The sequence below is a fragment of the Oncorhynchus tshawytscha genome, unplaced genomic scaffold (genome assembly GCF_018296145.1).
Source record: "Oncorhynchus tshawytscha isolate Ot180627B unplaced genomic scaffold, Otsh_v2.0 Un_scaffold_18560_pilon_pilon, whole genome shotgun sequence".
NCBI lineage: Eukaryota > Metazoa > Chordata > Actinopteri > Salmoniformes > Salmonidae > Oncorhynchus > Oncorhynchus tshawytscha.
Window position 1 is genome coordinate 270,855 of NW_024609666.1, and position 24,707 is coordinate 295,561.

The 24,707-nt window shown below is 41.3% G+C and overlaps 1 protein-coding gene across 1 annotated transcript; it reads left to right on the top strand.

Moving 5' to 3' along the window:
- Positions 1–15,034: 15,034 nt before the first annotated feature.
- Positions 15,035–24,241, top strand: wt1b (WT1 transcription factor b; the record flags this gene model as incomplete). Its single annotated transcript, XM_042316762.1, is given in 2 exon segments — positions 15,035–15,908; positions 24,119–24,241. Coding segments are annotated over 2 exon segments (553 nt in total), but the record flags the coding sequence as incomplete, so codon positions are not given.
- Positions 24,242–24,707: the final 466 nt, after the last annotated feature.

Here is a 24,707-nt window from a genome sequence, read left to right on the forward strand (position 1 = left end):
ACTCTGAGGCCTTGATTGAAACATTTTGGCACATTTGATACACTCACTATGGACTTCAGACGTCTGGTCTTATCGTGTTTTCATTTCAGAAGTTTGTCATTCAGCACTGACTTTATTTCATCTAGTATATTGTCTTTGTGCTATCTGAGGCTGTCTCCTGTGTTTGTGAGAGAGAGAGAGAGAGAGAGAGAGAGAGGAAGAGACAGAGACAGAGAGAGTTGAATGGGAGAGTTGAACGAGAGAGAGAGAGAGAGAGATAGAGAGAGAGCATTGCTGTATCATGTTGTGGGGGACTGAGAGACTAAAGCAGGGAGATTAGGTGGGGGTGACCGGAGGGAGTGTGACCCATCAGCCAGCCTCTAGACCAGTGCTGTGTCTCATGCTAGCTCCCCTTTTCTTATCTCCACTCTGATACCCAGCTCACTTTGAAGTATGTTGAGAGTTGATATGAAAATAATATAGGAAATTGTGTTTTCTAGCTTGCTGGGTAACTTTTGGAGGTTTGCCAATGTTGGAGAGATTGTAGGGACACTGTTTTTACCTTTATTTAACTAGGAAAGTCAGTTAAGAACAAATTGTTATTTACAATGACAGCCTAGGAATAGTGGGTTAACTGCCTAGTTCAGGGGCAGAATGACAGATTTTTACCTTGTTAGCTCAGGGATTCGATCTAGCAACCTTCCGGTTACTGGCCCAACACTCTAACCACTAGGCTACCTGCTGCCCCAAGTGTATACTTATTGATATGCTGAAGTGTACAGTACAATGGACCTTCAGTTGTTTTGATGTTGTTGACTGTCTGTCACTATCTCTGTGGTGAGAGAGGAGAAGGCAGATAAAGGAACATTGTTCAGAGTGAGTTTTGTTTTACTTTGTAAACATTTGGCAGAGACCACAGGCAGATATGGAGGAACTGATGACTCACTGTAACACATGGCTGTGGCATTATCAGCTCTTCTCTGTGCTTAGTACACTGGGTTTCTATATTAGTCAGCAACACTTCTCTGTGCTTAGTACACTGGGTTTCTATATTAGAGTCAGCAACACTTCTCTGTGCTTAGTACACTGGGTTTCTATGTTAGAGTCAGGAACACTTCTCTGTGCTTAGTACACTGGGTTTCTATATTAGAGTCAGCAACACTTCTCTGTGCTTAGTACACTGGGTTTCTATATTAGAGTCAGCAACACTTCTCTGTGCTTAGTACACTGGGTTTCTATGTTAGAGTCAGGAACACTTCTCTGTGCTTAGTACACTGGGTTTCTATATTAGAGTCAGCAACACTTCTCTGTGCTTAGTACACTGGGTTTCTATATTAGAGGCAACACTTCTCTGTGCTTAGAGTCAGCAACACTTCTCTGTGCTTAGTACACTGGGTTTCTATATTAGAGTCAGCAACACTTCTCTGTGCTTAGTACACTGGGTTTCTATATTAGAGTCAGCAACACTTCTCTGTGCTTAGTACACTGGGTTTCTATATTAGAGTCAGCAACACTTCTCTGTGCTTAGTACACTGGGTTTCTATATTAGAGTCAGCAACACTTCTCTGTGCTTAGTACACTGGGTTTCTATGTTAGAGTCAGCAACACTTCTCTGTGCTTAGTACACTGGGTTTCTATATTAGAGTCAGGAACACTTCTCTGTGCTTAGTACACTGGGTTTCTATATTAGAGTACACTGGGTTTCTATATTAGAGTCACTTCTCTGTGCTTAGTACACTGGGTTTCTATATTAGAGTCAGCAACACTTCTCTGTGCTTAGTACACTGGGTTTCTATATTAGAGTCAGCAACACTTCTCTGTGCTTAGTACACTGGGTTTCTATGTTAGAGTCAGGAACACTTCTCTGTGCTGTGCTTAGTACACTGGGTTTCTATATTAGAGTCAGGAACACTTCTCTGTGCTTAGTACACTGGGTTTCTATATTAGAGTCAGGAACACTTCTCTGTGCTTAGTACACTGGGTTTCTATATTAGAGTCAGGAACACTTCTCTGTGCTTAGTACACTGGGTTTCTATATTAGAGTCAGGAACACTTCTCTGTGCTTAGTACACTGGGTTTCTATATTAGAGTCAGGAACACTTCTCTGTGCTTAGTACACTGGGTTTCTATGTTAGAGTCAGGAACACTGGGTTTCTATGTTAGAGTCAGGAACACTTCTCTGTGCTTAGTACACTGGGTTTCTATATTAGTCAGCAACACTTCTTTGTGCTTAGTACACTGGGTTTCTATATTAGAGTCAGCAACACTTCTCTGTGCTTAGTACACTGGGTTTCTATATTAGAGTCAGGAACACTTCTCTGTGCTTAGTACACTGGGTTTCTATATTAGAGTCAGGAACACTTCTCTGTGCTTAGTACACTGGGTTTCTATATTAGAGTCAGGAACACTTCTCTGTGCTTAGTACACTGGGTTTCTATATTAGAGTCAGAACACTTCTCTGTGCTTAGTACACTGGGTTTCTATATTAGAGTCAGCAACACTTCTCTGTGCTTAGTACACTGGGTTTCTATATTAGAGGAACACTTCTCTGTCTGTGCTTAGTACACTGGGTTTCTATATTAGAGTCAGGAACACCTCTCTGTGCTTAGTACACTGGGTTTCTAGGCTGCTGTCAGGAACACTTCTCTGTGCTTAGTACACTGGGTTTCTATATTAGAGTCAGGAACACTTCTCTGTGCTTAGTACACTGGGTTTCTATATTAGAGGCAGGAACACCTCTCTGTGCTTAGTACACTGGGTTTCTGAGGCTGCTGTCAGGAACACTTCTCTGTGCTTAGTACACTGGGTTTCTATATTAGAGGCAGGAACACCTCTCTGTGCTTAGTACACTGGGTTTCTAGGCTGATGTCAGGAACACTTCTCTGTGCTTAGTACACTGGGTTTCTATATTAGAGGCAGGAACACTTCTCTGTGCTTAGTACACTGGGTTTCTATATTAGAGGCAGGAACACTTCTCTGTGCTTAGCTGTTTCTAGGCTAATGTCAGGAACACTTCTCTGTGCTTAGTACACTGTGTTTCTAGGCTGATATCAGCACCTGGGACGTTTCCTGGGGTCTCTAGCTAACTGAAGTGCTCTGAGCATAATGTATGCCGTTGTAAAATATAACATTTTACTGCATAGTGCTCTGTGAGTGTGAACATCCCTTACAAAAAAGACTGCAGTCAGAGTGCAGTTTAAACGCATTAGAGTGCAGTACACTGCTGTTATTCTGCAATAACTGCATCCAAAATACCACAGTCGACTGCAGTTACTGCACTTTTACTGCAGTTTCTAAACTGCAATCTTTATTTTGTAAGGGAGTCGCTTTTCATGTTTAAATTAAAAAGTGGTAAATCAATCAGGTCCTACCTGTCACGACTTCCGCTGAAGTCGGCTCCTCTCCTTGTTCAGGCGGTGTTCAGTGGTCGACGTCACCGGCATTCTAGCCATCACCGCTCCACTTTTCACGTATCCATTTGTTTTGTCTTGTTCCCTGCACACCTGGTTTTCATTCCCCAATCATCATATGTATTTACTGTATTCCTCTGTTCCCCATCATGTCTTTGTGTAGGATTGTTTTGTGTTACGCTGGTTTGTTCCGTGTTTATTGTTTACACAAAGATTGTTACTTTGTTAACTTTATATAGTTGTGTCTATTTTGGCACATTATCACTTTTAGAAATAGTTTTATTTTTTCCTCAGAAATATATTAGTACACTGGGTTTCTATATTAGAGTCAGGAACACTTCTCTGTGCTTAGTACACTGGGTTTCTATATTAGAGTCAGGAACACTTCTCTGTGCTTAGTACACTGGGTTTCTATATTAGAGTCAGGAACACTTCTCTGTGCTTAGTACACTGGGTTTCTATATTAGAGTCAGGAACACTTCTCTGTGCTTAGTACACTGGGTTTCTATATTAGAGTCAGGAACACTTCTCTGTGCTTAGTACACTGGGTTTCTATATTAGAGTCAGGAACACTTCTCTGTGCTTAGTACACTGGGTTTCTATATTAGAGTCAGGAACACTTCTCTGTGCTTAGTACACTGGGTTTCTATATTAGAGTCAGGAACACTTCTCTGTGCTTAGTACACTGGGTTTCTATATTAGAGTCAGGAACACTTCTCTGTGCTTAGTACACTGGGTTTCTATATTAGAGTCAGGAACACTTCTCTGTGCTTAGTACACTGGGTTTCTATATTAGAGTCAGGAACACTTCTCTGTGCTTAGTACACTGGGTTTCTATATTAGAGTCAGGAACACTTCTCTGTGCTTAGTACACTGGGTTTCTATATTAGAGTCAGGAACACTTCTCTGTGCTTAGTACACTGGGTTTCTATATTAGAGTCAGGAACACTTCTCTGTGCTTAGTACACTGGGTTTCTATATTAGAGTCAGGAACACTTCTCTGTGCTTAGTACACTGGGTTTCTATATTAGAGTCAGGAACACTTCTCTGTGCTTAGTACACTGGGTTTCTATATTAGAGTCAGGAACACTTCTCTGTGCTTAGTACACTGGGTTTCTATATTAGAGTCAGGAACACTTCTCTGTGCTTAGTACACTGGGTTTCTATATTAGAGTCAGGAACACTTCTCTGTGCTTAGTACACTGGGTTTCTATATTAGAGTCAGGAACACTTCTCTGTGCTTAGTACACTGGGTTTCTATATTAGAGTCAGGAACACCTCTCTGTGCTTAGTACACTGGGTTTCTATATTAGAGTCAGGAACACTTCTCTGTGCTTAGTACACTGGGTTTCTATATTAGAGTCAGGAACACTTCTCTGTGCTTAGTACACTGGGTTTCTATATTAGAGTCAGGAACACTTCTCTGTGCTTAGTACACTGGGTTTCTATGTTAGAGTCAGCAACACTTCTCTGTGCTTAGTACACTGGGTTTCTATGTTAGAGTCAGGAACACTTCTCTGTGCTTAGTACACTGGGTTTCTATATTAGAGTCAGGAACACTTCTCTGTGCTTAGTACACTGGGTTTCTATATTAGAGTCAGGAACACTTCTCTGTGCTTAGTACACTGGGTTTCTATATTAGAGTCAGGAACACTTCTCTGTGCTTAGTACACTGGGTTTCTATATTAGAGTCAGGAACACTTCTCTGTGCTTAGTACACTGGGTTTCTATATTAGAGTCAGGAACACTTCTCTGTGCTTAGTACACTGGGTTTCTATGTTAGAGTCAGGAACACTTCTCTGTGCTTAGTACACTGGGTTTCTATATTAGTCAGCAACACTTCTTTGTGCTTAGTACACTGGGTTTCTATATTAGAGTCAGCAACACTTCTCTGTGCTTAGTACACTGGGTTTCTATATTAGAGTCAGGAACACTTCTCTGTGCTTAGTACACTGGGTTTCTATATTAGAGTCAGGAACACTTCTCTGTGCTTAGTACACTGGGTTTCTATATTAGAGTCAGGAACACCTCTCTGTGCTTAGTACACTGGGTTTCTATATTAGAGTCAGCAACACTTCTCTGTGCTTAGTACACTGGGTTTCTATATTAGAGTCAGCAACACTTCTCTGTGCTTAGTACACTGGGTTTCTATATTAGAGTCAGGAACACTTCTCTGTGCTTAGTACACTGGGTTTCTATATTAGAGTCAGGAACACCTCTCTGTGCTTAGTACACTGGGTTTCTAGGCTGCTGTCAGGAACACTTCTCTGTGCTTAGTACACTGGGTTTCTATATTAGAGTCAGGAACACTTCTCTGTGCTTAGTACACTGGGTTTCCATGCTGATGTCAGGAACACTTCTCTGTGCTTAGTACACTGGGTTTCTAGGCTGCTGTCAGGAACACTTCTCTGTGCTTAGTACACTGGGTTTCTATATTAGAGTCAGGAACACTTCTCTGTGCTTAGTACACTGGGTTTCCATGCTGATGTCAGGAACACTTCTCTGTGCTTAGTACACTGGGTTTCTATATTAGAGTCAGGAACACTTCTCTGTGCTTAGTACACTGGGTTTCTATATTAGAGGCAGGAACACTTCTCTGTGCTTAGTACACTGGGTTTCTAGGCTGATATCAGGAACACTTCTCTGTGCTTAGTACACTGTGTTTCTAGGCTGATATCAGCACCTGGGACGTTTCCTGGGGTCTCTAGCTAACTGAAGTGCTCTGAGCATAATGTATGCCGTTGTAAAATATAACATTTTACTGCATAGTGCTCTGTGAGTGTGAACATCCCTTACAAAAAAAAGACTGCAGTCAGAGTGCAGTTTAAACGCATTAGAGTGCAGTACACTGCTGTTATTCTGCAATAACTGCATCCAAAATACCACAGTCGACTGCAGTTACTGCACTTTTACTGCAGTTTCTAAACTGCAATCTTTATTTTGTAAGGGAGTCGCTTTTCATGTTTAAATTAAAAAGTGGTAAATCAATCAGGTCCTACCTGTCACGACTTCCGCTGAAGTCGGCTCCTCTCCTTGTTCAGGCGGTGTTCAGTGGTCGACGTCACCGGCATTCTAGCCATCACCGCTCCACTTTTCACGTATCCATTTGTTTTGTCTTGTTCCCTGCACACCTGGTTTTCATTCCCCAATCATCATATGTATTTACTGTATTCCTCTGTTCCCCATCATGTCTTTGTGTAGGATTGTTTTGTGTTACGCTGGTTTGTTCCGTGTTTATTGTTTACACAAAGATTGTTACTTTGTTAACTTTATATAGTTGTGTCTATTTTGGCACATTATCACTTTTAGAAATAGTTTTATTTTTTCCTCAGAAATATATTAGTACACTGGGTTTCTATATTAGAGTCAGGAACACTTCTCTGTGCTTAGTACACTGGGTTTCTATATTAGAGTCAGGAACACTTCTCTGTGCTTAGTACACTGGGTTTCTATATTAGAGTCAGGAACACCTCTCTGTGCTTAGTACACTGGGTTTCTATATTAGAGTCAGGAACACTTCTCTGTGCTTAGTACACTGGGTTTCTATATTAGAGTCAGGAACACTTCTCTGTGCTTAGTACACTGGGTTTCTATATTAGAGTCAGGAACACTTCTCTGTGCTTAGTACACTGGGTTTCTATATTAGAGTCAGGAACACTTCTCTGTGCTTAGTACACTGGGTTTCTATATTAGAGTCAGGAACACTTCTCTGTGCTTAGTACACTGGGTTTCTATATTAGAGTCAGGAACACTTCTCTGTGCTTAGTACACTGGGTTTCTATATTAGAGTCAGGAACACTTCTCTGTGCTTAGTACACTGGGTTTCTATATTAGAGTCAGGAACACTTCTCTGTGCTTAGTACACTGGGTTTCTATATTAGAGTCAGGAACACTTCTCTGTGCTTAGTACACTGGGTTTCTATATTAGAGTCAGGAACACTTCTCTGTGCTTAGTACACTGGGTTTCTATATTAGAGTCAGGAACACTTCTCTGTGCTTAGTACACTGGGTTTCTATATTAGAGTCAGGAACACTTCTCTGTGCTTAGTACACTGGGTTTCTATATTAGAGTCAGGAACACTTCTCTGTGCTTAGTACACTGGGTTTCTATATTAGAGTCAGGAACACTTCTCTGTGCTTAGTACACTGGGTTTCTATATTAGAGTCAGGAACACTTCTCTGTGCTTAGTACACTGGGTTTCTATATTAGAGTCAGGAACACTTCTCTGTGCTTAGTACACTGGGTTTCTATATTAGAGTCAGGAACACTTCTCTGTGCTTAGTACACTGGGTTTCTATATTAGAGTCAGGAACACTTCTCTGTGCTTAGTACACTGGGTTTCTATATTAGAGTCAGGAACACTTCTCTGTGCTTAGTACACTGGGTTTCTATATTAGAGTCAGGAACACTTCTCTGTGCTTAGTACACTGGGTTTCTATATTAGAGTCAGGAACACTTCTCTGTGCTTAGTACACTGGGTTTCTATATTAGAGTCAGGAACACTTCTCTGTGCTTAGTACACTGGGTTTCTATATTAGAGTCAGGAACACTTCTCTGTGCTTAGTACACTGGGTTTCTATATTAGAGTCAGGAACACTTCTCTGTGCTTAGTACACTGGGTTTCTATATTAGAGTCAGGAACACTTCTCTGTGCTTAGTACACTGGGTTTCTATATTAGAGTCAGGAACACTTCTCTGTGCTTAGTACACTGGGTTTCTATATTAGAGTCAGGAACACTTCTCTGTGCTTAGTACACTGGGTTTCTATATTAGAGGCAGGAACACTTCTCTGTGCTTAGTACACTATGTTTCTAGGCTAATGTCAGGAACACTTCTCTGTGCTTAGTACACTGGGTTTCTATATTAGAGGCAGGAACACTTCTCTGTGCTTAGTACACTGGGTTTCTATATTAGAGGCAGGAACACTTCTCTGTGCTTAGTACACTATGTTTCTAGGCTAGATGTCAGGAACACTTCTCTGTGCTTAGTACACTGTGTTTCTAGGCTGATATCAGCACCTGGGACGTTTCCTGGGGTCTCTAGCTAACTGAAGTGCTCTGAGCATAATGTATGCCGTTGTAAAATATAACATTTTACTGCATAGTGCTCTGTGAGTGTGAACATCCCTTACAAAAAAAAGACTGCAGTCAGAGTGCAGTTTAAACGCATTAGAGTGCAGTACACTGCTGTTATTCTGCAATAACTGCATCCAAAATACCACAGTCGACTGCAGTTACTGCACTTTTACTGCAGTTTCTAAACTGCAATCTTTATTTTGTAAGGGAGTCGCTTTTCATGTTTAAATTAAAAAGTGGTAAATCAATCAGGTCCTACCTGTCACGACTTCCGCTGAAGTCGGCTCCTCTCCTTGTTCAGGCGGTGTTCAGTGGTCGACGTCACCGGCATTCTAGCCATCACCGCTCCACTTTTCACGTATCCATTTGTTTTGTCTTGTTCCCTGCACACCTGGTTTTCATTCCCCAATCATCATATGTATTTACTGTATTCCTCTGTTCCCCATCATGTCTTTGTGTAGGATTGTTTTGTGTTACGCTGGTTTGTTCCGTGTTTATTGTTTACACAAAGATTGTTACTTTGTTAACTTTATATAGTTGTGTCTATTTTGGCACATTATCACTTTTAGAAATAGTTTTATTTTTTCCTCAGAAATATATTAGTACACTGGGTTTCTATATTAGAGTCAGGAACACTTCTCTGTGCTTAGTACACTGGGTTTCTATATTAGAGTCAGGAACACTTCTCTGTGCTTAGTACACTGGGTTTCTATATTAGAGTCAGGAACACTCTCTGTGCTTAGTACACTGGGTTTCTATATTAGAGTCAGGAACACTTCTCTGTGCTTAGTACACTAGAGTCAGGTCTGTCTTAGTACACTGGGTTTCTATATTAGAGTCAGGAACACTTCTCTGTGCTTAGTACACTGGGTTTCTATATTAGAGTCAGGAACACTTCTCTGTGCTTAGTACACTGGGTTTCTATATTAGAGTCAGGAACACTTCTCTGTGCTTAGTACACTGGGTTTCTATATTAGAGTCAGGAACACTTCTCTGTGCTTAGTACACTGGGTTTCTATATTAGAGTCAGGAACACTTCTCTGTGCTTAGTACACTGGGTTTCTATATTAGAGTCAGGAACACTTCTCTGTGCTTAGTACACTGGGTTTCTATATTAGAGTCACTTCTCTGTGAACACTTCAGGAACACTCTGTGCTTAGTACACTGGGTTTCTATATTAGAGTCAGGAACACTTCTCTGTGCTTAGTACACTGGGTTTCTATATTAGAGTCAGGAACACTTCTCTGTGCTTAGTACACTGGGTTTCTATGTTAGAGTCAGGAACCCTTCTCTGTGCTTAGTACCCTGGGTTTCTATATTAGAGTCAGGAACACCTCTCTGTGCTTAGTACACTGGGTTTCTATATTAGAGTCAGGAACACCACTCTGTGCTTAGTACACTGGGTTTCTATATTAGAGTCAGGAACACTTCTCTGTGCTTAGTACACTGGGTTTCTATATTAGAGTCAGGAACACTTCTCTGTGCTTAGTACACTGGGTTTCTATATTAGAGTCAGGAACACTTCTCTGTGCTTAGTACACTGGGTTTCTATATTAGAGTCAGGAACACTTCTCTGTGCTTAGTACACTGGGTTTCTATATTAGAGTCAGGAACACTTCTCTGTGCTTAGTACACTGGGTTTCTATATTAGAGTCAGGAACACTTCTCTGTGCTTAGTACACTGGGTTTCTATATATATTAGTACACTAGATAATTTGTTGTTTGCTGTGGATGGGAAGAAATACATTAGAATTGTATTGGGATCCATTCTTTTTCTTTTGCTGTAATTTGTCAAAATGGCCGCCTGGACGTCTTCAGAATGTCTGTGTGCTCCTTCGGGAGAGAAAGCTGCCTTTGCACCATTTTTTTTGTCCCAGAAATAGAGTGAGTCAGAGAGCACACTGTTCTTTTCATCACCACAACCTTATCATTTCAAGGATGTGAATAGATTAAAATGGTGTTGGATTTATTGTAAATATGGATTCATTAATGACCAAGTACTACATAACTGGAGGTCATGGTGCAGTCATGGTGCAAACTCTTAGTAAATATGTCCCTCTAACTCAAGCAGTGATTCAGCCTCTGTGTGTCCAGTCCACCCGTCCCTTCACCACAATAACCAACATATATAGGAACTGTGACACTTTCTTGGCAAACGTTGTGAAAAGGGAAAACATTGAAAGAACATTTCTTCATCCAGGCCATAGTGTTGTGTCACTCTGTCTGAAAACAGAATAACAGCAATAATGCTTCATCAGCACCCCATGTCTTTTGAGTCCAGCAACAGGAAGTGTGTTAATGTAAGAATCTGTCCTGTCTGTTGGTGTATGTTGTCTGCATCGCCGCTTTCAGCCCAGAAACAATGTTCCTACATGGATAAATGAAGTTCATTTAATTTCTTGTCTTCTCACCCAGATATGTTGATTTCTTCACTTCTACAGGGTTGTGAGAGTCTGCTGTATGTATTTCTCAGTCTAATGCCAAAGTGAGGACTTTCTCCAGTAGCTTTAATCCCCTGGATAATGATAAAACAGAGCACACTCTGACACACTGGGCTATCCATTCATGACAGACTGCTCCCGCTCCCTTCCTCCTCCCCCAGTTGAATCAGGGGTCAGTGACTTTCTCTGGAGTACAAGACTGAAATTCCACATAGTGTAGGTGGTGGTAGGAGAGGAGGTGGTGACGAGAAGCGGCCCACTAACCTAACTCAATTCCTGGGTAGCAGTTCCCTGAGGCAGGCACTCATCCTACTAGGGCCTAGCCCACACCTCAGACCCATGCAGAGTAAAGTCAGACATAACCAATCAAGTGGCTTTTCAGTGCACCACTAGCCACAGTCATGAGAGGAGAAACAGGGTTTGGAGCTTCTCATTAACTCCCTTCATCAGGGCTGTAGCAACCACTGGATTACTTTCACATTCTTTCAATACATTATCATTATTAAGAGCCTCGTGTTTAGGGTCATGTATCGTAAAGAATGGATCTGCGATTGCTACATCTATTTTTTTTACTTTTAAATTCATAATATATACCTATTGATTCTTGAAGAATATACAAGTAACTTATAAATGCCTCATGGGGTTAGTTCAACTGTTTAATCCCATCAGAACCCAACACAGAAGACTGTTTAACCCCATCAGAACCCAACACAGAAGACTGTTTAACCCCATCAGAACCCAACACAGAAGACTGTTTAACCCCATTAGAACCCAACACAGAAGACTGTTTAACCCCATCAGAACCCAACACAGAAGACTGTTTAACCCACCCAACATCAGAACCCAACACAGAAGACTGTTTAACCCCATCAGAACCCAACACAGAAGACTGTTTAACCCCATCAGAACCCAACACAGAAGACTGTTTAACCCCATCAGAACCCAACACAGAAGACTGTTTAACCCCATCAGAACCCAACACAGAAGACTGTTTAACCCCATCAGAACCCAACACAGAAGACTGTTTAACCCCATCAGAACCCAACACAGAAGACTGTTTAACCCCATCAGAACCCAACACAGAAGACTGTTTAACCCCATCAGAACCCAACACAGAAGACTGTTTAACCCCATCAGAACCCAACACAGAAGACTGTTTAACCCCATCAGAACCCAACACAGAAGACTGTTTAACCCCATCAGAACCCAACACAGAAGACTGTTTAACCCCATCAGAACCCAACACAGAAGACTGTTTAACCCCATTAGAACCCAACACAGAAGACTGTTTAACCCCATCAGAACCCAACACAGAAGACTGTTTAACCCCATTAGAACCCAACACAGAAGACTGTTTAACCCCATTAGAACCCAACACAGAAGACTGTTTAACCCCATTAGAACCCAACACAGAAGACTGTTTAACCCCATTAGAACCCAACACAGAAGACTGTTTAACCCCATTAGAACCCAACACAGAAGACTGTTTAACCCCATTAGAACCCAACACAGAAGACTGTTTAACCCCATTCGAACCCAACACAGAAGACTGTTTAACCCCATTAGAACCCAACACAGAAGACTGTTTAACCCCATTAGAACCCAACACAGAAGACTGTTTAACCCCATTAGAACCCAACACAGAAGACTATCAAATACAGTCACGGGTGGAAACTCTACAATTCACTTGAAAGGTGAGGTGAAAGTGTGGACTAGTAGAGACACTGGACCAGTGTTACATTTGACACTCTCAGTGTTGATTTAACACTGGACAATTTGCTGTGAGGGGAAACCTTTGAATCTTCATGAATCTTCAGAAGCTATGGGGTTTTCCAGAATTCCAGAATCCTGTCTCTCCATTCCTCTTTGTCCCCGTCCATCCAGACCTGGGTCATCACCTCTCAAAGATAAACATCCCTTGGCAAGCCAACCAATATAGTAATAAACGGCAGCAGCAGCAAAGATCCTGTCGTAAGCGTCAATATATTTTTAATAAGTTCCCATCCAATTCAAACTATCCAATTCAGCCAGTAAATAATTTGTTTCAGTTTAATTTAGTTCAAGAAGTGAATATGAACAATTGTTTTTCATTGCAGACTAGGCCTACATATTTCTTAAAATTGTATTTAAGGGGATTGTGCATTTGACCCATTACACAGTAAGTAAGTAGGCATATATAACAATATAGATTCGTAATAATTGTATGATTTAATAAGTAATTAAAAGAATGACCGGGAAATATTTTTCGCCCTATCCTAATTTTAACATGGAACCATTTGTAATTTGTTTAAACAGTCTGATAATAGACTATATTTAGGCTTTATTTAGACGCTATATTTTGTAATAGTTTGATACATTTTTCGATGATAATGGAATTGATCTATCGACACAAGTATTATTTGTAGATTTTTTTATGTTGACTGTGAGCCGATCTTCTGTATTTTGTGCTTATTAGCAGCGAATACGTCTCTTGAGGAATGTGGATGAAACACCCGCGCACTGAGGAGCAGCTGGGCCCTCGCTTCAAGCTCTCCAAAAGCTGTCAGCAAGTTTTACACGAAGCTTTGGCAACAAAATGCGTGTGCTGTGCACCAACGGAACACAGCTAATAAATCTTTATATTAAAAAGAATGACAAAGTTGTGCAAAATAAGTGGACAATATCGGAGAGCAAACAGTAGGCTTTGATTGGAAATGCTGTATTTTGGTTATTTGTACCCAACAAAACAGAATTTTAACTGCTTAACATATTTTAATAGCCTCATAAAAAAGTTAATTGTAATTGTAAAATGTCCAATAAGCTCATATGTAGCGGACCTAAGGAGACGTTTCTGTGTGTAAAACATGTCAGAATAAATGGACATTTAGGGAAAACATGTTTAGAACATCCATGTTTAGAACATTCATGTTTAGAACATCCATGTTTAGAATGATCCATGTTTAGAATGATCCATGTTGAGAACATCCATGTTTAGAATGATCCATGTTTAGAACGATCCATGTTTAGAATGATCCATGTTTAGAACGATCCATGTTTAGAACTATCCATGTTGAGAACATCCATGTTTAGAATGATCCATGTTTAGAACGATCCATGTTTAGAACGATCCATGTTTAGAACTATCCATGTTTAGAACTATCCATGTTTAGAACGATCCATGTTTAGAACTATCCATGTTTAGAACAATCCATGTTCAGAACATCCATGTTTAGAATGATCCATGTTTAGAACATCCATGTTTAGAATGATCCATGTTTAGAACATCCATGTTTAGAACTATCCATGTTGAGAACATCCATGTTTAGAATGATCCATGTTTAGAACATCCATGTTTAGAATGATCCATGTTTAGAACATCCATGTTTAGAATGATCCATGTTTAGAACATCCATGTTTAGAATGATCCATGTTTAGAAGTTTATATCAAAAGTGATGAAAAATGCAAACACACACACACACACACACACAGCTTTAGTGAGTGTATGTGTCTCATAGACTTAGATAGATATCACATCATTGTATCTGTCCCATTATGATGGGCAGGGCCATTGAGGCCACTTCCATTTTGAAGTAGTCCGTTTTATTCTACGACTACTTCTATGAGTCGGTAAACAAACTGAAAAGGTGCGTACTGCCACCGGGAGATTGTTGTTTAAACAGGTACAAACAATTTTACATTTAGCAGATGCTCTTATCCAGAGCGACTTACAGGAAAAATTAGGGTTAAGTGTCTTGCTCAAGGGCACATCGACAGATTTTTCACCTAGTCGGCTCAGGGATTTGAATCAGTGACCTTCTGGTTACTGGCTCAATGCTCTTAACTGCTAGGCTACCTGCCACCCCCTATCTGGTCAAAGATTTGCCCCCTGCAGTTATGGAATGTTTGCTCACAAATAAAATGAATTGGCTGATCCCTCCTGGCGACCTTCCTTAACCCATAGGAAGTCCCAACCAGTTGACAACTTCAAAATGGTGAAAGTCCTCCATAGTGCTGCCCATGTTAAAATGAGCTTTTGGGCAATAGAGTCCTCTATCTATCTCTATGGTATGCCTGTAGTGGATAAAGTGAAGGAGTCATCCTTTCTGCCTTTCGGCCCTTGCTCCTCCCCCTGGCCTGTGAGTAAGGCAGTAGAGTCTTCAGCAGTGTAAGGAAAACCAGACATCACACTCAGAGACAAGGCACTGTTACTACTACACACACTCCCACACAGCACAGCATCCACACGGCTGTGATACTACACTCTCTGGCCTGTCCACTGAACTGACAACCTGAACACTCTACGACTCCATTGGACGATCGCTGAAATGGACTGAAACAGAGAGGATCCAAGTGGAAAAAGATGGTTCGTTGGTGGACTTTTTGACTTTGCGTTCAGTTCCGGGTTAAATCGCATCGAAGAGAAGTTGCCTTGACTATTTTTTTCAATCTTTTTCTTCACTGTTCCTAAGGGGGCTCTCACACCCATATAGAGTTAGATTTTTCGACTATCCTCCTCTCTGCGCCTCAGGAGTCTGTTCAAGTCTCTGTCTCTCAGGGGGTTGTTTTTCAGGGTCCATCTCCTGCCACCCTCCATGATGCTGACAGAGCCGTATGGGTTGATGGGGTCCATGGGTTCCGAGGTGCGCGACCTGAGCTCTCTCTTACCCCCGGTGCCCTCCGTACCCTCCCTACCAGTGAGCAGCGGGGGCTGTGGCCTGCCCGTTGGGGGTGCCCCTCAGTGGGCACCTTACCTGGACCTCCACCCTGGCTCTCCCTACGGTTCCCTGCCCTCCCACCACTCCCTCATCAAGCAGGAGCCTGGCTGGGGCTCCACGGACCCACTGGAGGACCCTCACTGTGGCCTGGGGGCCTTCACGTTGCACTTCTCTGGCCAGTTCACTGGGACAAGCCCCTGTCGGGTTGGGGCCTTCGGTGAGCCAGCTCCAAGCCAGTCCAGGGTGTTTCCTAATGGAGCCTACCTCCCAGGCTGTGTGGACAGCCCGCCGACCCACAGGAACCAGGGTAAGGCTGCTCTCTGCTCCCCTCTCTCCTCCTCTATAGCCACCTCATTGACCCTCTCTGGGCTCACTCTATCCTCTGCAGCATCTCTTGAATTCAGCTCAAGCTAAGCTGTCTACTCCTCACCACTCAAGGCCAAAGTTATTTTACATCTGCATTGCTTGCTGTTTGGGGTTTTAAGCTGGGTTTCTGTATAAGCACTTTATGACAATTGCTGATGTAAAAAGGGCGTTATAAATACATTTGATTGATTGATTGTTAGGCCATCAGCGTTGCCCCTACACTGTCTGATGTCAGTGACGGTGTGTGTTTGTGAATTTCTCATGTGGCATATGTCGTACTTCCTGGGTCATTGTGTGTATGTGTTGGACTGTGTCTATTTGCATTGGGTGTAATTGTCCAGAGTTGATGTTTGGGCCTTGTCCACAGTGTTGTGTCTGAACAGGATGTTTTGTACTAGACAGGGTCGTTCTGCCCTGTACAGGGAAGAGAGCTGTCAGTTTTCCCAGCGCTGGCCCGACTCACGGAGTTAATGCAACAATATGTCCTAGAGGTCTCCCTCAGCCTGTGTTCACAACACAGTCACTTTCACACAGAGTTAATGCAACAATATGGCCTAGAGGTCTCCCTCAGCCTGTGTTCAACACCGTCACTTTCACACAGAGTTAATGCAACAATATGTCCTAGAGGTCTCCCTCAGCCTGTGTTCACAACACAGTCACTTTCACACAGAGTTAATGCAACAATATGTCCTAGAGGTCTCCCTCAGCCTGTGTTCACAACACAGTCACTTTCACACAGAGTTAATGCAACAATATGTCCTAAAGGTCTCCCTCAGCCTGTGTTCACAACACAGTCACTTTCACACAGAGTTAATGCAACAATATGTCCTAGAGGTCTCCCTCAGCCTGTGTTCACAACACAGTCACTTTCACACAGAGTTAATGCAACAATATGTCCTAGAGGTCTCCCTCAGCCTGTGTTCACAACACAGTCACTTTCACACAGAGTTAATGCAACAATATGTCCTAGAGGTCTCCCTCAGCCTGTGTTCACAACACAGTCACTTTCACTTTTATTCTCAAAGAACATAGTGCTTCAAAATAATAAAACATAATAATACCAAAAGCCGTGTTTAAAAAAATGACCTAATTTAAATACAGCTGTAAATGTATTGTTGATTGTAATATCCCAGTTAAAGGGGCAATTAGCGGTTGAAACAATAACAACGCATTTTCCCCATCCCTGTTTTGGTTAACAGCTGAGAGATTGGGCTGGAGAAATGTAACCTCTCTCAAATACATAGACAGAGCTATGGATGCAAGAACTGGCCCTCCATGATATACAAATGATAGTTTTAACCATGATTTGAGGCTATATATTGTAGTGTTTATTTACATTTACTTTATTTACAAACATTGTAGCAAAACAAGATTATATGTTGGGTTCTGATGGGGTAGGACAGTTGAATTAAGCTCATGAGGCATTTATCAATTATATTATTGAAGAATCAATGTGTACATCATTTATAAATCCCGAAATGGATGTAGCAACTGCAGATTTCCCCTTTATCCCCCCAGTATTATTTTAGGTTGAAATAATCTTGGAATCTAAATCTAAATAACACAAAAAATATTACTAAACCTTTTATCAACTGTTTGTAAAACTTACAAATGAATATTGTTTTGATGCTGTAGTTCTGGACAGTATTTTGTAAAACTTACAAATGACTATTGTTTTGATGCTGTAGTTCTGGACAGTATTTTGTAAAACTTACAAATGACTATTGTTTTGATGCTGTAGTTCTGGACAGTATTTTGTAAAACTTACAAATGAATATTGTTTTGATGCTGTAGTTCTGGACAGTATTTTGTAAAACTTACAAATGAATATTGTTTTGATGCTGTGGTTCTGGACAGTATTTTGTAAAACATACAAATGGATATTGTTTTGATGCTGTAGTTCTGGACATTATTTTGTAAAACATACAAATGGATATTGTTTTGATGCTGTAGTTCTGGACAGTATTTTGTAAAACATACAAATGAATATTGTTTTGATGCTGTAGTTCTGGACAGTATTTTGTAAAACTTACAAATGAATATTGTTTTGATGCTGTAGTTCTGGACAGTATTTTGTAAAACTTACAAATGAATATTGTTTTGATGCTGTAGTTCTGGACCGTATTTTGTAAAACTGTCTTCTTTTTTATTCAAGATAATTTCAAACCATCAGCTATTTAAATTAATTTGATAATTTCTCATCATTCTGCATTTACTTTTTTTATTTGTAAAAAAATCACAATATCTTTTTTGAAATGACATAAACAGGAACATTGTGACATCATAGTAATCCCTGACATAATGAACGGAATCTATTTCTACCTCGCTATCACAAAATAATGTTGTCAACGACGGACACATATTCTACCTCATAGATGTGGTGGCTGGTACAACATTATTATAGCTATGATAATAGGCATGATAAACTTGTTGTTCACAAAATCTATTTATAATACAAAATGTTGTTTAATTAAGCAATTAGGCCCAAGTTATATGGCCAATATACCACGGTACAGGAGTGTTCTTACGCACGACACAGCGCGGAGTGCTAGGACACAGCCCTTAGCCGTGGTACATTGGCCATATATCACAAACCCCCGAGATGCCTAATTGCTATTTTAAACTGGTTACCAACATAATTAGAACAATAAAAATGAATGTTTTGTGATATACGGTCTGACATACCACGGCTTTCAGCCAATCAGCATTCAGGGCTCGAACCACCAACTTCATAATACAATTTTATGTTCACTTTTCCCAAATGAATTGTTCATAATGGGCCGAATCCGTAGCTGAGATGAGGGAGTAAATACAGTATTGACGTGCATATGAAAGACAGACCTACCATGCACACTAATCTCAAATTAGGATTCAGTCCATTACGGGAGGAATTCATATGATGTCATATTTTCCCAGTTTAGCTACATTATCAGTGTTTCCCCTCATTCAAATCAATGTAATCATATTTTCCCAGTTTAGCTACATTATCAGTGTTTCCCCTCAGTCAAAACAATGTAATCATATTTTCCCAGTTTAGCTACATTATCTGTTTCCCCTCAGTCAAAACAATGTAATCATATTTTCCCAGTTTAGCTACATTATCTGTTTCCCCTCAGTCAAAACAATGTAATCATATTTTCCCAGTTTAGCTACATTATCTGTTTCCCCTCAGTCAAAACAATGTAATCATATCTTCCCAGTTTAGCTACATTATTAATGTTTCCCCTCAGTCAAAACAATGTAATCATATTGTTTTTACAAACTAAAACACTAATGCAGTATGATGACAAATGATCTAATAGAAACCTTCCTATCATAATGTTTCCTGATTTAAATGAACCTGTTAGGAAGACAACATTTTCCTGTATAATTTTCCTAGTTGTACAGTTTCTTACTGTGTCTAGTTACAGTCATATTACTGTTTATTCGGTCCCCCCTTAAACAAAGTAGACCTTATAAAGACTTTATATACTATACATAAAGGCTTCATAAGCACTACATAAACGCTTCACAAATCATTTATAAGCGTATGTCATACTCTATAGAAGGTGTATAAAGGGTGACAAAACCATTGTAGGTTGAATTGCCAAATGTGACAAAACGCACTATGTAAGTTCATACACCATTTACAGAGCATGAGATAAGCCTGAAGATGATTAGTGAAGCATTTATGTAGTGTTTATGAAGCCTTTATGTATGCTCTATGAAGCCTTTATGTATGCTCTATGAAGCCTTTATGTATGCTCTATGAAGCCTTTATGTATGCTCTATGAAGCCTTTATGTATGCTCTATGAAGCCTTTATGTATGCTCTATGAAGCCTTTATGTATGCTCTATGAAGCCTTTATGTATGCTCTATGAAGCCTTTATGTATGCTCTATGAAGCCTTTATGTATGCTCTATGAAGCCTTTATGTATGCTCTATGAAGCCTTTATGTATGCTCTATGAAGCCTTTATGTATGCTCTATGAAGCCTTTATGTATGCTCTATGAAGCCTTGAAAAGTTGTTTAAAGAGGTGTGAAGATGTTGACTAGTAAAGCTAACAGTATAGTAGCCATACAGGTCGTGGGAAAAGGACATTACCTTGGACCGTCACTGTCTGTGCCATAGAAATTGATAACACACGTGCGCACAGCACGCACTAATGCACGCATCGCACACGCGCGTGTTCATCCATCCATGCATGCACACACACACAAGCACGCACACACAAGCACGCACACACACACACACACACACACACACACACACACACACACACACACACACACGTGAAAACACACGCCTGATTCTTAGGATTTCTGGAATGTTGTAACATTTGATGTTATGTTTTCTATGTGTGATAATGTTTGAGTGTTTTCATGTAGTTTCCTCAAAAACACCTCACATTCAAACAGACTTTTTACAGACTAACCCTTAGCCTTACTTTATTATTGTCACACCCTGACCATAGAGAGCCTTGTTATTCTCTATTTCGGTTAGGTCGGGGTGTTCCTATCTAGGTTGTTTATTTCTATGTTGGCCTGGTAGGGTTCCCAATCAGAGGAAGCTGTTTATCGTTGTCTCTGATTGGGGATCATATTTAGGCAGCCATTTCCCCACCGTGTTTTGTGGGATCTTGTTTTTGTGTTGTTGCCTGTCAGCGCTCCAGAACGTCACGTTTCGTTTGTTCTTTGTTGTTTTGTTGTGCGGTTCACTTATCATAAAAGATGTGGAACCCATATCACGCTGCGCTTTGGTCTGAGTATGCTTACGACTATCGTGACAATTATCCAGACCTTGAGAGCACTTTTCCTTCCAACGGAGAAACCTATCCTGAGCCCAAATTGCAATGATCCGCTCCGAAACAGGCTTTTCTAAATCAAAATTATATATTGGGTCAAGATGTTTACTCCAAGATTTACACAAAGCCTAAAATAATATCTAGGGTCTATATTGCTCTCCAATTTCCAAATCCCATATTGTTCATTATTTTCATTTAAAAACAAATGTTGAAATGAGACAAGCGCTGACTTACGGGTTTCTTTTATTTATTAGTCCCAATAGTATTTGGGGTCTTTTATTAGTCCCAATAGTATTTGGGGTCTTGTTCCCCCAAGATCTGACCCCAGAAGATAAGTCAGGGGAATGTTTAACTGATATTTATCTGAATTTATATTTAATTTCTCTGTTTCCTGTGTGCTATTATTGAGACTTTATCAAATTTGACAACAGCAATAAACATGATAATTTGTCAACAACGATACAGTCTATTTTCAGTATTGCTTCATACTTCCATTAGACATATAGGGTTTAGCCTGTGTGATTGGTAATGTGAGGCTCATATAGGGTTTAGCCTGTGTGATTGGTAATGTGAGGCTCATATAGGGTTTAGCCTGTGTGATTGGTAATGTGAGGCTCATATAGGGTTTAGCCTGTGTGATTGGTAATGTGAGGCTCATATAGGGGTTAGCCTGTGTGATCGGAAATGTGAGGCTCATATAGGGTTTAGCCTGTGTGATGGTAATGTGAGGCTCATATAGGGTTTAGCCTGTGTGATTGGTAATGTGAGGCTCATATAGGGTTTAGCCTGTGTGATTGGTAATGTGAGGCTCATATAGGGTTTAGCCTGGAATGTGAGGCTCATATAGGGTTTAGCCTGTGTGATTGGTAATGTGAGGCTCATATAGGGTTTAGCCTGTGTGATCGGGAATGTGAGGCTCATATAGGGTTTAGCCTGTGTGATTGGTAATGTGAGGCTCATAGGGTTTAGGGATTTTAGGCCTAGGGTTTAGCCTGTGTGATCGGGAATGTGAGGCTCATATAGGGTTTAGCCTGTGTGATTGGTAATGTGAGGCTCATATAGGGTTTAGCCCGGGAATGTGAGGTAGGGAGCCTGTGGTAATGTGAGGCATATAGGGTTTAGCCTGTGTGATTGGTAATGTGAGGGGGTTTAGCCTGTGTGATTGGGAATGTGAGGCTCATATAGGGTTTAGCCTGTGTGATTGGAATGTGAGGCTCATATAGGGTTTAGCCTGTAATGTGATAGGGTTTAGCCTGTGTGTGGGAATGTGAGGCTCATATAGGGTTTAGCCTGTGTGATTGGTAATGTGAGGCTCATATAGGGTTTAGCCTGTGTGATTGGTAATGTGAGGCTCATATAGGGTTTAGCCTGTGTGATTGGTAATGTGAGGCTCATATAGGGTTTAGCCTGTGTGATTGGTAATGTGAGGCTCATATAGGGTTTAGCCTGTGTGATTGGGAATGTGAGGCTCATATAGGGTTTAGCCTGTGTGATCGGGAATGTGAGGCTCATATAGGGTTTAGCCTGTGTGATTGGGAATGTGAGGCTCATATAGGGTTTAGCCTGTGTGAGGTAATGTGAGGCTCATATAGGGTTTAGCCTGTGTGATTGGAATGTGAGGCTCATATAGGGTTTAGCCTGTGTGATTGGTAATGTGAGGCTCATATAGGGTTTAGCCTGTGTGATTGGTAATGTGAGGCTCATATAGGGTTTAGCCTGTGTGATTGGGAATGTGAGGCTCATATAGGGTTTAGCCTGTGTGATTGGAATGTGAGGCTCATATAGGGTTTAGCCTGGTTTAGGCTCATATAGGGGTTTAGCCTGTGTGATTGGTAATGTGAGGCTCATATAGGGTTTAGCCTGTGTGATTGGTAATGTGAGGCTCATATAGGGTTTAGCCTGTGTGATCGGGAATGTGAGGCTCATATAGGGTTTAGCCTGTGTGATTGGAATGTGAGGCTCATATAGGGTTTAGCCTGTGTGATTGGTAATGTGAGGCTCATAGGGGTTTATATTGGTAATGGGTTTAGGGTTTAGCCTGTGTGGGTGAGGCTCATTAGGGTTTAGCCTGTGTGATTGGTAATGTGAGGCTCATATAGGGTTTAGCCTGTGTGATTGGTAATGTGAGGCTCATATAGGGTTTAGCCTGTGTGATTGGAATGTGAGGCTCATATAGGGTTTAGCCTGTGTGATTGGGAATGTGAGGCTCATATAGGGTTTAGCCTGTGTGATTGGTCATGTGAGGCTCATATAGGGTTTAGCCTGTGTGATCGGGAATGTGAGGCTCATGTAGGGTTTAGCCTGTGTGATTGGTTATGTGAGGCTCATATAGGGTTTAGCCTGTGTGATCGGTAATGTGAGGCTCATATAGGGTTTAGCCTGTGTGATTGGTAATGTGAGGCTCATAGGGTTTAGCCTGTGTGATTGGTAATGTGAGGCTCTTATAGGGGTTAGCCTGTGTGATTGGTAATGTGAGGCTCATATAGGGGTTAGCCTGTGTGATTGGTAATGTGAGGCTCATAGGGGTTAGCCTGTGTGATTGGTAATGTGAGGCTCATATAGGGGTTAGCCTGTGTGATTGGTAATGTGAGGCTCATAGGGGTTAGCCTGTGTGATTGGTAATGTGAGGCTCATATAGGGTTTAGCCTGTGTGATTGGTTATGTGAGGCTCATAGGGGTTAGCCTGTGTGATTGGTAATGTGAGGCTCATATAGGGTTTAGCCTGTGTGATTGGTAATGTGAGGCTCATATAGGGTTTAGCCTGTGTGATTGGTAATGTGAGGCTCAGACCCACTGAGCACTGAGAGTTTGTTGATTCTGTGGAAAGTAGTTTTTGATGAAGTGGTCTGAGGGTCAGTGTGGGACTTTAAGGGCTCCAGTGATTTAGAGACGTGTAGGTGAGTCAGTCTCCTCAGGAACTGTCCAACACTCCCCTTGACTCCTGTCCTGCTAATGTCATGTGTGGGTGAGTGTGTGCGTGTGTATGTGTGTGCATGAGCAAGTGTGTGTGCGTGATTATGTGCATGTTTGTGTGTGTGTGTGTGTGTGTGTGTGTGTGTGTGAGTGTGTGTGTGTGTGTGCGTTTGTGTGTATGAGCAAGTGCAGACACACATACCACTTGGTCCTTAGATTTACTGATCTTCATATTCTCTGGATGCCAACTTTCCTCTCCAGCTTTACTGAAACCGTGAATGAAAACCTTCCAGGGAGACGGAGTTCAGTGGTGTCATAAACTTACTACAGTGATGTTGCTATGAGGATTCAGACATCCGTCCGGCTCCCGGAGACTCACAGTTTCCTCCAAAATGCTGCCATGATGGTGAAACTGAGAAACTATTGTCTTTATAATGTGTCTTTTCTCTGTAGGTTATGGGACAGTAGGTCTGGACGGGGCTCCCAGCTATGGTCACACTCCGTCTCACCACTCCCCTCAGTTCTCCAGTCATTCCTTCAAACACGAGGACATCCTGTCCCCTCCAACTACCATGGGTAACATTCACTGTCCTTAACACTTCCTGTTCACCTGTGTGTATGATAGTGTGTGCGTGTTTTAGTATTTGTGTGTGTGTGCAGCATGTGAAAGTTAACCTCACAAACAATGAAGACTCTGAGGTCTCAGCAAGGTTAGTAAGGAAGCCACCCAGAGGTTACAGGGCTATAAATGACTATCATCCATCCTCTCTCCCGGTCTCCCCTCAACCTCTCTCTCTGTTTTTAACACCACCTCTCGCTATGCTCTTATTCAAAGCTGTGTATGTTTTCTTTTCATTTTGGTCAAATGAATATACTGGCTCTGGAGATGATAAGGAAACAGCTTTATGAGATACTTGGTGAAATGTTGACCGCCACCAGGGGACCAATCCACAACTGAGCCAGAGAAGGAGCTATGAAGGTCCTTTAAAAGGAGATGGATTGGTTTACCACCTCTGGGAGGACTGCTGTTTTGATCATTGTT